Genomic DNA, 13,103 nt, shown 5'->3' on the forward strand with positions numbered 1-13,103 from the left:
GTGTGGGGTGGAGGGCCCCTGGAACAGATGGGGCCTTAGGGCTCACTCTTTCCCTTTTCTTTCTCTCCATCTCTCCAATGCTGAGCTCGAATCAGCGACAACTGGCTAACAAGCTGAGACGTTTTACACCGAATGAAATAACTTGCATGCATTAATCATGCACTCGCAACACACACACGAATCACTGCAGGACACCGATGCAAATACCGGACAATACTTGTGGTGTGAGTCATAACGGCGGAGACAAAGCAGCGATGTGAGCGGGCACATTTTTTTGCGAACACTTAATTCAAACATCTCTGCCCGAAAGAGACAAATGATTTCTCGTCTCCTTCCTTGACCTCTAAACCCAATGTTTTTCTTCTTTTTCCTTTTTGTGCACCTCCCACTCTTCCACTTCTTACTTCAAAATCACAGCTGAAGGTTGGTGGAATTTATTCCAAACCTCAGCACATCAGCTTGTGCAAATAAATACTGGTCTTCACAGATAAGACACATTCTTCATAAAATGCAAATAAAATGACTTCATAACAATCAGGAAAGTGGTGATAAACACGGGGGAGTTGCTGTTTGACACGTCAGCCTGACTCATGACACAAGAACAATACTTTGCTGTGCAACTTGGACAAGTTGAAAGTTACACAGTTGCTTCAATGCGAGGGATGAACCCATAGAATCGGGTACATGGACAGTGGATCAGTAATACAGAAGATGACTGCATGGAATTGTTTTTAGCAGTGTGAAGGAAAAGATTGAGTATATGGGCGTGGGTTTCAAAGAGGGGAACTTTGGAACAATTGTTAAGTTGTATTGATTCTCCCTCTGCCTGTATTGCTGTGCTCAGACCAAGCTCAAAGCATTCTTTCCCTATGTATAGCCACAAACAGTAATGATGTATGTTGAACATATGGACATGATCAAGAATGTGAGGACAGCTCATCGGGGAAAAATCTCAATAACAGCATGACAAAAGTATCTGCACAAGCTGAAGATATACCTCACATATCATCTCATGGGCTTCACACTTGGCATGTGTATTGTTTAGGCCTGAGGAGGTGCAGTGTCAATTTGGTGCGATTTGGAGACGCCTTACGTTCAACATAAGTAGAATATGAATAAACAGGGGACTGGGGCTTTGTAGCAGCGGCAGCTGGGAGTCATCAATGTCAGAGCCATCACAGCAACAGGCATGATTCTCCAGATCGGTGTTCTGCGTTCTGACTCGAGCTTTATTGAACTTTATATCAACGAGTGAGCAGCTCTCTGGTCAGCGGCTTCAGGATTCTGCAGACTGAGTTACTTTGGCGCAGCTCAATTCCTGCAGTTCACTTTTAAATCAGGTGACACTGTCATGAAGATCAGTGGTGACATTCTTCAGACATCACATAGAATCAAAAATGGGCCATGAACATATTGTCAACAGCTGATGGTAATCCGAATGGAGATGGCTTATAGAAAGTTTAGTGACATAATCTGACCACCGGGTAAGCATCTGTCACTAGAGTCCAGTTATTGGTTCTATCGAACAATGAACCAAGCTAACACTAGGATCAGCTCCCTATCCGAGATAGTTATAAACAGATTCATATTCAATCTAAAGTGAAAGAGTGCATTCAATGGTGCAGTAAATCTGAGCAAATCATGATGTTCCTTAAAACCCTACAAAAACAGAATCTTAAGGTCTTCCAGTTGAGTTCTGGCACACTGTGCACTTGCCTGTCAAAAGCATTCACACATTTATCTTACACTCGCTCATACAAGGCGGCGCTTTCCATAAACTCACATATCTCTGCATGATCTGGTGTCTCTCGTTCGGGTCGTCCAGTATGTTGATTGACAGGTCTGAGATGGAAACGGCAGCAGAGGCAGTGAGTGTAACCAGTAGCACCATCACGCCTTCGTTTTCCTCCAGCGGCAGGTCCAGCTTGTGTGTCTGCTCTTTACTGAGCTGCGACAGGTCAATGGTACACCTAAAGTACAAACACATGCAAAAAAAAAATATATATATATAGAATTACTGAGTTAGCATTCATTCCATTTCTGACAACTTAGCCAAAGCTGATACAATTAAAAGCTTTTAGCAGTAACCTGAAACCGTCGCAATTGATTTTGTAGCATGACCTTGCTCTATCTCTGGTTAATATCACGGCAGGCTAGTAGTAATTATTGAATTTGGGTCAAAGAGTTCAAAGCAAATGTTTCCTCAAGTGCCTCCAGTCTGATGAAAAGAAGAAAAGATTCCACAGGGAATGGCTGCGTATTCACCCAGGGTTTCAATTTGCACAGGAATGTGATTCTGTGCAGTGTATTGAACACAGGGTAAAAAAAATAATAATTATTATGTCCATACAAATTAGAGCCATGGCCATTTTGGACAGAATTGATTCCAAAAACTGTCATTGTGCAGCTGTTATCATGTAGAACCCACAGTGTGAAGGATGGCTCATCTTGCCACGTGTTCTACCTCAATAGCCTGCAAAAGTAGTAAGATCCCAACATATCCAGGGATGGACTGGGACCACTGTACCTTCCCATGAAGTCATCCTTCTTGCCAGCATCTTTGTCCCACACTGTGATGTCTACAAAACCTCCCTGCTCCTCATACAGGTGGAAATCAAACTGCTCCCTCCACTGGGGGTTCAGCGTTTTGGGAATTGTCTGAGGAAACAACAGAAGCAAATACACCGTTGAATAATTTGTTATTTAGATGAGATATGTCTATTTAAGTTGACAGAGCGACTTCAACTTGGACTTTTCACAGACTCCACGAATTAAACTGTTGCACCGTTACAAGACAAACAACAAGAAAAGACTGAATTCTGTAAATTCACACTGATAAGTGATGCATTCTCCTTCCATAGTGTTAGTATGGTCAAGAATGACTAACTGAGAAAAAGCAAAAAAGATCAAGAGGTATGTGATTGATTTAAAATATTGCTTAGTGCATCTAGAGAGATCTCTAATACAATAGCAATGAATAAAACCTCTATATAAAAATGCTCTTTCCTTACCACTAAAAGAAGAACATATTGTCCACCAGGAGGACGTTTACCTTGCTCTTGTACTTCTGGTGCCCCATCCTGAATTTGACGTAAGGGTCACTGAGGCCGTTGGCGTCCATGGGCTGCAGGCCGCGACCTTCTATCAGACTGATGCTGACTATACCTCGCCACAGCTGGGATTTTCTGTGCACATCTGACAGACGCATACTCTGATACTGCAGCAAACACACACACAGTCACGCAAACATGCATTTATTATGACACAGGCGCGTACACAAACATCCACAAAGCAAGCACACATACACAGACATATGCATTAATTAACCCCGAGGTACAATTGTGGCTGCTGTATACTTGGACACTCACAACTACAAAACACACAGAGAGGAAGCAGTACACACAATAACTTAAAACACAAAATCAAAACAGTTGAATTTACCCTTGAGGTGCAGGCTCATCTGACCAGAACAGCCAGTGAATAGGTTAAAGGTTAAAAATATGTATATATGGCTTAGCACCTGATCTACTGAACAGTTTCATGGGGAAAAAATCCTCGCTTGTTGGAAGCAGCAAATGAAGAACTTGTACCTCAACCTTTTTCTACGCTTGTTTACCGGGAATCTACTCTCGTCAAAAATGTGTATGTCACTGCATCTACGTGATTTATAGGCTGTCTTGCCCAAACTGGAAAGACAACTGCGACACTGTACTTTTGCAAATTTCGTATTCCATCTGGCACTGCTCCACTAAACTGACGGCTCCGCAAACTCAGATTGATGATTATCCATATTTTAAATCAGTAGTTTTTTTTGTAATTTTTTCTCCAACACTTCTCTCAGCACTTACAGGCCTATTTAACCTCCCTTTGAATCATGTCAGTATTCTTCACTAAAACAAAGAGCAGGGTATTTATTTGTCAAACAAATACACCCCCTTCTCTCTCTTTCTCTCCCTTTCGCTGCCTTCCTCTCTCCTCCTCCCTCGTTAGGGAGAATTTATTAGCATAGCTTTTGTTTTGCGGGTGAATTTCATTAAACTCTGAACAAACCCTGCCTTGCAAGTGCGGCCCTTTGATCTGGAGACGGAGCCTCTTAATTTCCATTCTCCAGACATTAAACAATGCGAATGGCTCCCTGAAATACAGCCAACCTCCCATACAGCAACTCCCACATCTTTCATTCCTCCTGTTCACTTGCTCCGAAACACACTGTATGCTAATGGCGAGAGGTTGCCGTTATGTCCTACGCTAGCGCGATCCTAATTGTTTCCTTGTTTTGTTGCTACATATTTCTTCTCGCAAAAAGAAGAACCATGGGCTATTTGGATTGGGGATCCGCGTCCTCTCTGCCAGAGCGCAGCTGGAAAGAGATCATGCACAGAGATGTTCTTGGGCTAAAAGTCTTGAAGAGATACCAGTGTTCAGATTAAAAACTAATACCGCCTTGCACATGGTTCAACTTTTCAAAAGGAAAAAACGTTTGAAGTGCCAAAAGAAGCATTTTGCCTTGTGGTGAAAGTTGGAGACCTGAATCCAGCATGCCTCTGACTTAAAGTTATTATCTCAAACTACTTCTTGAATAGTTTGCATCGCCTACTGTGGGTTCAGCGCTCACATATGCTTCATTAAAAAGAGGTGCTTGTGTAAAAATAACCGTGCACTGTGTTGCCGTCGAGCACGTAGGCAGGGAGGCGCTCAGGAGCAGCGCCTTTTTTTGGTGGGGTAGCACAGTAGCTAGTTCGTTAGTGTTTGAGCTAATTCCCGAGTCACAGGCGGGATGGCCCAGTTAGGAGGCTTCAAAGGCTCGGTTTGGGGAAGCACAATACAGCAGGACGTCTGCCCAGCTCCAACCAAGCGCACTTCAAATGTGCGTCTGTGTCTCTTGGTGGGTATCAAACTTTTCCACGGATGGTTGAGGAGTCATTCAAAACCTCTAGGTGCAATTTAGGAAATCAATTCAAAGTAAAACAGAGTTTCCAGATTCAGCCCTACTCGGTGACGACAGGAAAATAAATACCCATGTAGCTTATTAGAAGTGAAACCTGACTGCAAATTAACATAATCATGCTTACAAAATAGTCCCTGATACTTATATAATTCTGTATTTGGCTTGGAAAAAAAAGATGCTTCATGCAGGAGCAGATAAGAAGCAGAGCCTCGACCAGCATCCAACAGCCACGTACAGCAAAATCAAAAAGGTAGCGGTCTATTACAGTATATGGCAAGATGGGGACTCAAAATAATATCAACTTAAAAGATTTCCACGACAGGGGGGTCTAAGAGTGTCCTCTAATCTGCCAACAATCAACAAAGGTTTCACAGAGGATCGGGACACCTTTAAAACCCCAACAAATGTATAACTATTATTTTCTCACACGGTAGCTGCAATACACAGTGCAGGTCAAAGGTGGGAGAAGCATTGAGATGTCGTACACAGAGCTCAGCCTGAGCAAGAGCATTATGAAGCCAACAGATTCCTTAGAACTTACTTCACTGTAAAAGTGGCTAAAGTTTGTGAAGGCTGTTTTTTGGGTGTTAGTAAAAAAGAATGCATAGTTAAGCTCTAAATGAATAATAGCACCTATTTACTTTAATTCAAGAATGAAATCTTAATAAGGACAATTCAAAAAAGTAGAAAATACATTTCCCATAACAATGGCTGTATTTATATTTTGTTACTTCCACCCTTTGGGTCAATTTTACATCACCTATGACACATGGTTCACCTTTAATTGCACTCGCCTCCAAACAGTAGGTTTGTTTGATAACGCAGGTGGTGTATTGCAGCTCGTGGAAAATAAACTGGTGACGATGAGAACGAAAGAACTGATCGAGAAAAGAAAAAAGGTCTAACACCACTGTGGGAGGTAAGGGGAGGAAGGGGAGGAAGAGAAAGAGGGGGGAGGGTTCCATCCATGTACCAGGACACCGGTGAAGAGTGCAGGACAGGTGAGGTGCGGTGCGGTTGGTAGTGAGGTTACATCACAGTTGGAGGTTTGTGGGTGGGGTCACATGCTGTTTTAGTTTACCTTACTAGATCGTTTCCAGTTCCTTCTCAAAAGCATGGTCTGTAAATGAGACAGAGCGGTTACAGAGCGCCCCCCAATGTCTCCCCCTTCAAGCTGCAGGATCAGAAGTTAAAGGGCATGGGGGTGTATGATGGTCATGTTAGCCTTGGTCTAGTGCAGGGGGGGGGGGTTAGATAAGGAGAGGGGGGGCAGTCGTCAGTCATGCATGTTAGGTATAAGCAGGGAGAGTATGAGAAGTGCTTGTTCTTGTCATAAGGTCTGAAGGGTTGGCGTATGCACACACGCTGTATCTGTATATATAAAGATGGACGACAGGTCTTCACCTCCTCCCACTGTCCGGGTATGAAGCCAAAATATCCCGAGATGACGTCATGCGAGTCTGTGCAGTGGTGATCAGGGGATGGAGCCGCAGCAGTGAGGTCCAGCCAATACACATGCTCGACCAATCACGAGTCAGTCTCAGCTGTCAATCATGACGTCACCCCAACAAACTAAAATAATTCAATTCAAACTTACTGGCTTAAAATGGCCGAAACCTTCTTTGAGAAATAATTGTCTGAAGTGTTCTTTGACTTTTTAATTTGGTTCATGTCTCATCGACTAACTTAGAGGAAGTGAAGCCATGAAGGATAGGGCTTCACTTTTGGGAAGCCGTCATGTCGTCCAATATATAAATACAGTTTTTGGTATGTATAGGCAATAGCTGCTGTTTTGGCCCCTTAGACATTATAACCACACAGTGTACACACTCGAACAGAGACAGCAACTGATCCAGCTCCTGATTTAACTGTTTCGGTCCAGTTATGGAGAATCACCTTGACAACAGTTGAACTTAAGGAAGAACTTTTCTTATACTGACAAGGCATAGGAGGGGGATTATTGACAGGATCTATAAATAGCTTAAGGTCTTTTTGCACGTTTCAAAGTTGGCGTCAATTTATTTTTGTGGCTAAAAGCGTCTTATTTCTGTGAATATAATCATCAATGCAAAGGTTTCAAATATATATATATATATATATATATATGAGGATTAACAAGTGCACAGTTCATGAACTTGACAACCCTATTAGCAATTTGATAAAGGATTGATTCCAATATAGAGTTAAGTAAAGTATATTTCCCTTTGCTCTTCCATACCAGTAGATGGCAACAGAGAGAGAGCCATGACAAATGCACTGGTATAACCTTGTACTAATTTCCTTCACAGTTGGAGAAATCCAAAATGATGCTTAACCTAAATAGAGTTTATTTGTTCTGTCAAATGTGGACTCTCTGAACTACCGTACTAAATAAGCACCAGAATTAAGACATCAGATCAAAAGGAATAAAATATTTCCCCCATGACTCTGCCTTGTTCCGGATCGAGCATGCAGGGGTCCAATTAACCAAACAAATAATTGAACAGAAATAAATGCAACTCTGAAACACCGAGCACGTCCGCAGAGGCACGAGCCAACATAATTAAGAAAGAGAATCCGGTGCTCTTTGAACACGAAAACTTTTCCACGGAACATGTTAATTACACTTGTGTTTATGCCCATGCATTTGCTGAGTTGGAGGGTTTCCAGAAACTGAGGCTGAATGGAAGCCAGCACACTCCGGTTCATCAGCCTGCCTGAGCTTCTGATGTACGGAGACACACTTCACTGAACTGGAGTAAGAAGTTTCATTATGATCAAACTTATTGTACTGATTTGAGTGGTTTCCCACTTAAAACTTCATGTAGGTCCTTCAGCATTTATATTATTTGCCTTTAGTATACAAGACATATCCTAGTGCGATGCAAACTGGGGGATATGTATGATCGGAAAAGAATCGTTCCCCTGAGTGAGAAGGAAATGTAGTTTGTGCATAATAATATTCTGACCAATAAGTTCATATAGTTTTCTTACAGCGTCCCTGATGTCTCCCTCCTTCGGTGACAGAGTGACAGAAAGATCCAGGATGCCCAGGTTGTGTTCAGGGAACTGTGGGTCCTTCAGGTCCAGCGTCACATCCTGGGTCCTGCAGGGAAACACAGCAAACCATGTCCACTAACTGTACATGCATGTGCTTACAATGCAGGGCTTCCACAAGTGTATATTAATAAATGCATGTTTCACACACATACAACCCATCCATCTGAACATAAAGTCGATTCACATTTTTAATCAGTACCAGTCTGACAAGATGGATGTGGAGCAGAGCGATGAGCCGCCCCTCTGACTGCTCCATTCTGCTTCTGCCCCTCCCCCTTCTAAATGCCAGCCTTAGTGTTTCCAAGTGTCCCACCTTGCTAACAATCTTGAATTATGCATATTGGGAAATATTTGAAGGCTTTGAACTGATATTGACAATTCAGTTTGAAGGCATAATCCATACATAAACCAAATGAACAAATTATTGAAGTTAAAAAATCTTTACTGATCCACATGTATAATTTGATGAAAACAAAATGACGTGACAAAGGTCAATAGAAAATCAAAATCATCAACCCATTGAGAGCTGGATTCCAAACCGCACAGAGAATCTAGGTAAAAAAAATTGAAATCTCAGGCTGATCCAAATTGTGTGAATTTCATCACAGCAACTCATAATGTGACTCAGTCTGAGCTGCAGAAGTTGGGCATGTTCAGTGGATGGTGTCCTGGGGGATCTGGTCCCAGACCTGGATCAGGGCATCAGTGAGTTCCTGGACAGTCTGTGGCAGTTCTTTGTAGCGTTACATGCACCCATATGTAAATTCCGATAGGTGCTTAATTGGATTTAGGTCAGGGGAAGGTGAGGGCCCGTCAATGGCTTCACTGCTTTCATCATCCAGGAACTTTTTACACACTCTGTCGATATGAGGCCACATTGTCTTGCACCAGGAGGAACCCAGGGCTCACTGCACCAGCCTAAGGTCTGACATGGTCTGAGGATTTCATTCCAGTATCTATCAGCAGTCATGGAACCGTTGGCTGTGACATGGAGGTCTATGCGACAATCCAAGGATATGTCTCCCCAGATCATCACTGACCCACCAGCAAACGGGTCATGCTGGATGATGTTACAGCAACACAACTTTCACCACAAATTCTCTAGACTCTTTCTGTCACATGTGCTCAGTGTGAACCTGATTTCATCTGTGAAGAGACCGAAGACACCAGTGGCGAACCTGCTACTTCTGGAGTTCTCTGGAGAATGCCAATCGAGCTGCTCGTTGCTGGGCTGTGAGCAGAGGTCCCACTAGAGGACGTCGGGTCTCATGTCACGCTCATGGAGTCTGTTCCTGACAGTTTGGTCAGAAACATGCACACCAGTAGCTTGCTGGAGGTCATTTTGTTGGGCTCTGACAGCGCCGCTCCTGTCCCTCCTCGCACAAAGGAGCAGATACTGGTCCTGCTGCTGGGTTGATGCTGTACTACGGCCCAGTTCAGCTCTCCTTGCATAATGTCTGGTCTCCTGGTAGCTCCTCCATGCTCTTGAGACTGTGCTGGGAGACACAGCAAACTTTCTTGCGACCGCACGTATGGATGTGCCTTCCTGGACGAGCGGGACTACCTGTGTAACCTGATTGGGCTGCAGGTACCACATCTTGCTACCAGTAGAGACAAGGAAGCAAACAGAACACACAACTAGAGAAGAACCAGTCATGAAGGATAAGGAGAGATCACCACACGCAAAACCCTTTCCTTCGTGGGGGGTGTCTTGCCTTTGTGTTTCCATAGCACCTGTTGTCACTTATATTTGCTCTCATTTTATATTCAATTTCTGCCAATAGATCCCATTCACCTAAATCTTACGTACTGAAGCTTTAAGTAAATCACTTATCTCATGTTGATGTGTGACACTAAAAAGAGTACGGGTTAAATAAAAACAATTCAGGTTTAGAGATGTCGTTAACTTTTATAATGAGACATTTCAATTGTCATAGAGGTAGCACAGGTGAGAAACGTATTGAGCCAGCATCCAAAATACCAGAGCCCGGGAACTGTCTCATCCAACTAGAATATACTTGTTTTCTAATGATATCACTTAATCTAGTGGTTTTCCTGCTATGAAAATCCAAAATGTCTTCAGTGCACAGTGTCTGTTGTGCATGTTGACTCTGTTTCTAACTCATGGCTCACTCGGTCACTTGAGTAGATTAGAGCTATTATTAATATCATCAGTGTTTTTCCTGTCATGACATCTCAAAACGTGTGTGGTGAGAACAGACTGATTATAACTTAACTTTCCCCTGGCTAGAGGTGTGATCCGTCAGTTTAAATAAGTTCCTCTTTCTTTTATCATTGTATCACCAAAACTCTATATATTCCAGTTATAGTTGAAGGGGTTTCAGGTGAGTTACCAAAACCTGCCACTAGAGGGAAGCAACAGACTATATTTGGTCAAAATGACTCAAGCGAAGCAAGGTGGGATTCTGGGAGACGGATCTGGACTGAATTTCTTTTCAACCATTAACCTCAATATTTGTTGTCTATTGAAACATGAGCATCTCTGAACCGGCTTATTTCTGAGGGAATGTAGTAACCAGTGTGTTAATTACAATCAGAGGAAAGTACAGGAGAAGTTAAACTGCAGGGAAATGAGGAGGTGTAATATGTCCGTGTAAAGTAAAGCATCAGTAAAAAAAGGAAGTTAAAGTAGATAAAGAGACCTCTGATGTTCCAGTGACTCCAGGTGGAGATACGCTGAGCCCATGAAATCATCCTGGAATCCAAAGTCATAGTCAAAAACCTACAGGGAGAAAATAAACAAAACAGTTATCAGGGGCCCTTCAACACAGTTCTACAAAATGTGACTTTTTGCATGGGGTAGTCAATATAACAGCAGGATGAAGCTGAACACGTACCTTGACATAGAGCGGGTCCTTCAGGGTTTCCACGTGTAGGGTAAATCGCTCGTCCCACACCGGGTTCAGGTTCTTGTGGATGGTTTTACTCCTGAACACCTCTTTCCCTGCGATCTTGAACTTCACATACGGGTCACTGGTCCCTACAGGGAATGAGAGTAAACACAGAGATACCTGTAAATAATGCGATTAAGAGGACTTTAACACAATAAAGGACTCTTTTCACAGCAGCCATTTGGGTATGAGACAGCAGGTAAACACTGGTGTTACTGATCACATTAATCAATCAATCATAAAGCCCATATTCACAAGAGTGAGGAAAAGCTACCCAAAAAAACAAGTTTGAAAAATCAGAAATATTGTGTCCACAATTTGTACATATATTTTACACCTTGCCGTTGTTTTGTTAAACCTCTATTAGTGTAACATGTGACTCGTCTCCTGTTGTAGGTCATATGTTCAGCAATATTTGATGTTGAATCTGTCATGTTTCATGCACAAACTCTATTTGACCAATAAGTGGCGCTATTGATTCACGTTTCATTTTCATGTTGGCGGAATAAACTAATACAGCGTTTATGTATAAATAAACATACATTTGGTGTCAATGCTTAAACTGCTTTAATACGCTTTTATACTGTTCTTTGTTTTGAAATGTATTTATCAGACTTTACTGTGTCTACTAATCTGGGAGTCATGTTAATATTTGTACCACTGGCAGAATTTATTTCATTGTACACAGTGCACTGGCAAAAAAGGCATTGAATAAAAGCGATAAATATTTCTACAGTACAAGGAAGTACACAAACAAAAAGTAAATGCAGATGATAAAAATCTATAAAATACGATGTAAATGAAAAGTGGTGAATATAATGTTATTAACAATACAAGCAACTTCCAAACAAGTTGTATATGTGATTTTCACATTTTCTGTACATAGCTGGTTGTTCAAGTCCGAAACTGTATTAAACTCTGATTCGAGTTCATAGGCAAAAAATGAACGATTCAAAACTTTTAATGATAAAAATAATTCGAAGGTAACTGACATCCAAGTACTTAGTATCCATCTTTTATTTGTTTTATTTTCATATACATGCTTTTCCCCCAAAATATCAGCTAATAAAATAATAAATGAGAATCAATCATTTTTCACTGTGCGTCAAAATTAATGATTTATTCTCCAATATAAGAATGACAGACAGAAATATCAGATCCTAATATCATAGCGATAGATTTGTGCATCACTGGTCTCAGCTCATGTCTCCAGCACTGACACTGGGACAGTGACATGCGACAGGCTTATACATTTAAACAATGGTCACCTGACACAACTAAACTGCTGCATCGTAACAAACATTAATGTTCCTCGTCTGTCCCATACGTCCTGATCTGTTTGTTTGTGATGTTCTTGTCTAAATATTGGAGTCATAGTATCATCCTCTGTGACCAAACAGATAACAAAGCAAATCACAGGAGAGGCAAGGTAATCCTGTTATAAATACTTCTCACTCTCTCACACACAGTTTAAATGTCACAGTGATTTGCCCTTTCTGCCAGAGTCTACATCCATCAATTATCTGTACCACTTATCCTTTATACATGAAATTGTATTTTACGTACACCATTAATATGTTAATCTTCCCTGTTTTTCTGTTTAGCAGCAGAGGGGGGATTTATTGTCGACACAGCTCCACACATCAACACAAGACGGACAGCGAGGACGCTCCATGACGAAAGGCTGAGCTCTGTGTCTGCTCACGTCTCATCCGTTCAAGATGGTGTTGCTCTGTCATTAGCCGGAGAAGAACATTAAATGGCTGACTCTCTCATAACGACTTCACTGTACCTTATTAGAGGCAGGACGAGGCTTGTTTCATTATTAGAAGAAATGTGAACTGCAGAGTATCCACAGCATTAAACAGAAAAATATCTAATCTGTTTGGGTCAGAGTAAAAATTAATGACATGATTACCAGCTTTAACGTGAGCACAGCTAATTGTGCACTAACACTGGCCTGCTGGGAAAATATGCAAATGTCTTCATTTAAACAACATCAGGGAAGTAGTCCCCCCCCCCCCCCCCCACACACACACACACAAAGACACACCAGCAGACAAGAAAAACACACACACACTCGCTGTACACACTGTCGCCCTTGACATATCACTGCAGGACAGCTGCAGCACAGGGACCGGATGACAGGGCGAGAAAAGAAGGAGAAGAAAGCAAACTGGTGTAGAACTAGTGTCTGGGATGGT

The 13,103-nt window shown here is 42.0% G+C and overlaps 1 protein-coding gene across 1 annotated transcript in view; it reads right to left on the reverse strand.

Moving 5' to 3' along the window:
- mctp1a (multiple C2 domains, transmembrane 1a) overlaps positions 1 to 13,103 on the reverse strand; it is a 134,758-nt gene that overhangs the window by 63,808 nt on the left and 57,847 nt on the right. The window contains exons 3-9 of the mRNA XM_062383758.1: positions 10,846 to 10,988; positions 10,651 to 10,730; positions 7,922 to 8,033; positions 6,030 to 6,068; positions 3,053 to 3,217; positions 2,528 to 2,658; positions 1,784 to 1,970 (exon numbers count right to left, since the gene is read on the reverse strand). Of these exons, the coding sequence (XP_062239742.1) occupies positions 1,784 to 1,970; positions 2,528 to 2,658; positions 3,053 to 3,217; positions 6,030 to 6,068; positions 7,922 to 8,033; positions 10,651 to 10,730; positions 10,846 to 10,988 (857 nt within the window). The remainder of the gene's footprint in view (positions 1 to 1,783; positions 1,971 to 2,527; positions 2,659 to 3,052; positions 3,218 to 6,029; positions 6,069 to 7,921; positions 8,034 to 10,650; positions 10,731 to 10,845; positions 10,989 to 13,103) is intronic.

The sequence above is a fragment of the Platichthys flesus genome, chromosome 3, assembly GCF_949316205.1.
Source record: "Platichthys flesus chromosome 3, fPlaFle2.1, whole genome shotgun sequence".
Taxonomy (NCBI): Eukaryota; Metazoa; Chordata; class Actinopteri; order Pleuronectiformes; family Pleuronectidae; genus Platichthys; species Platichthys flesus.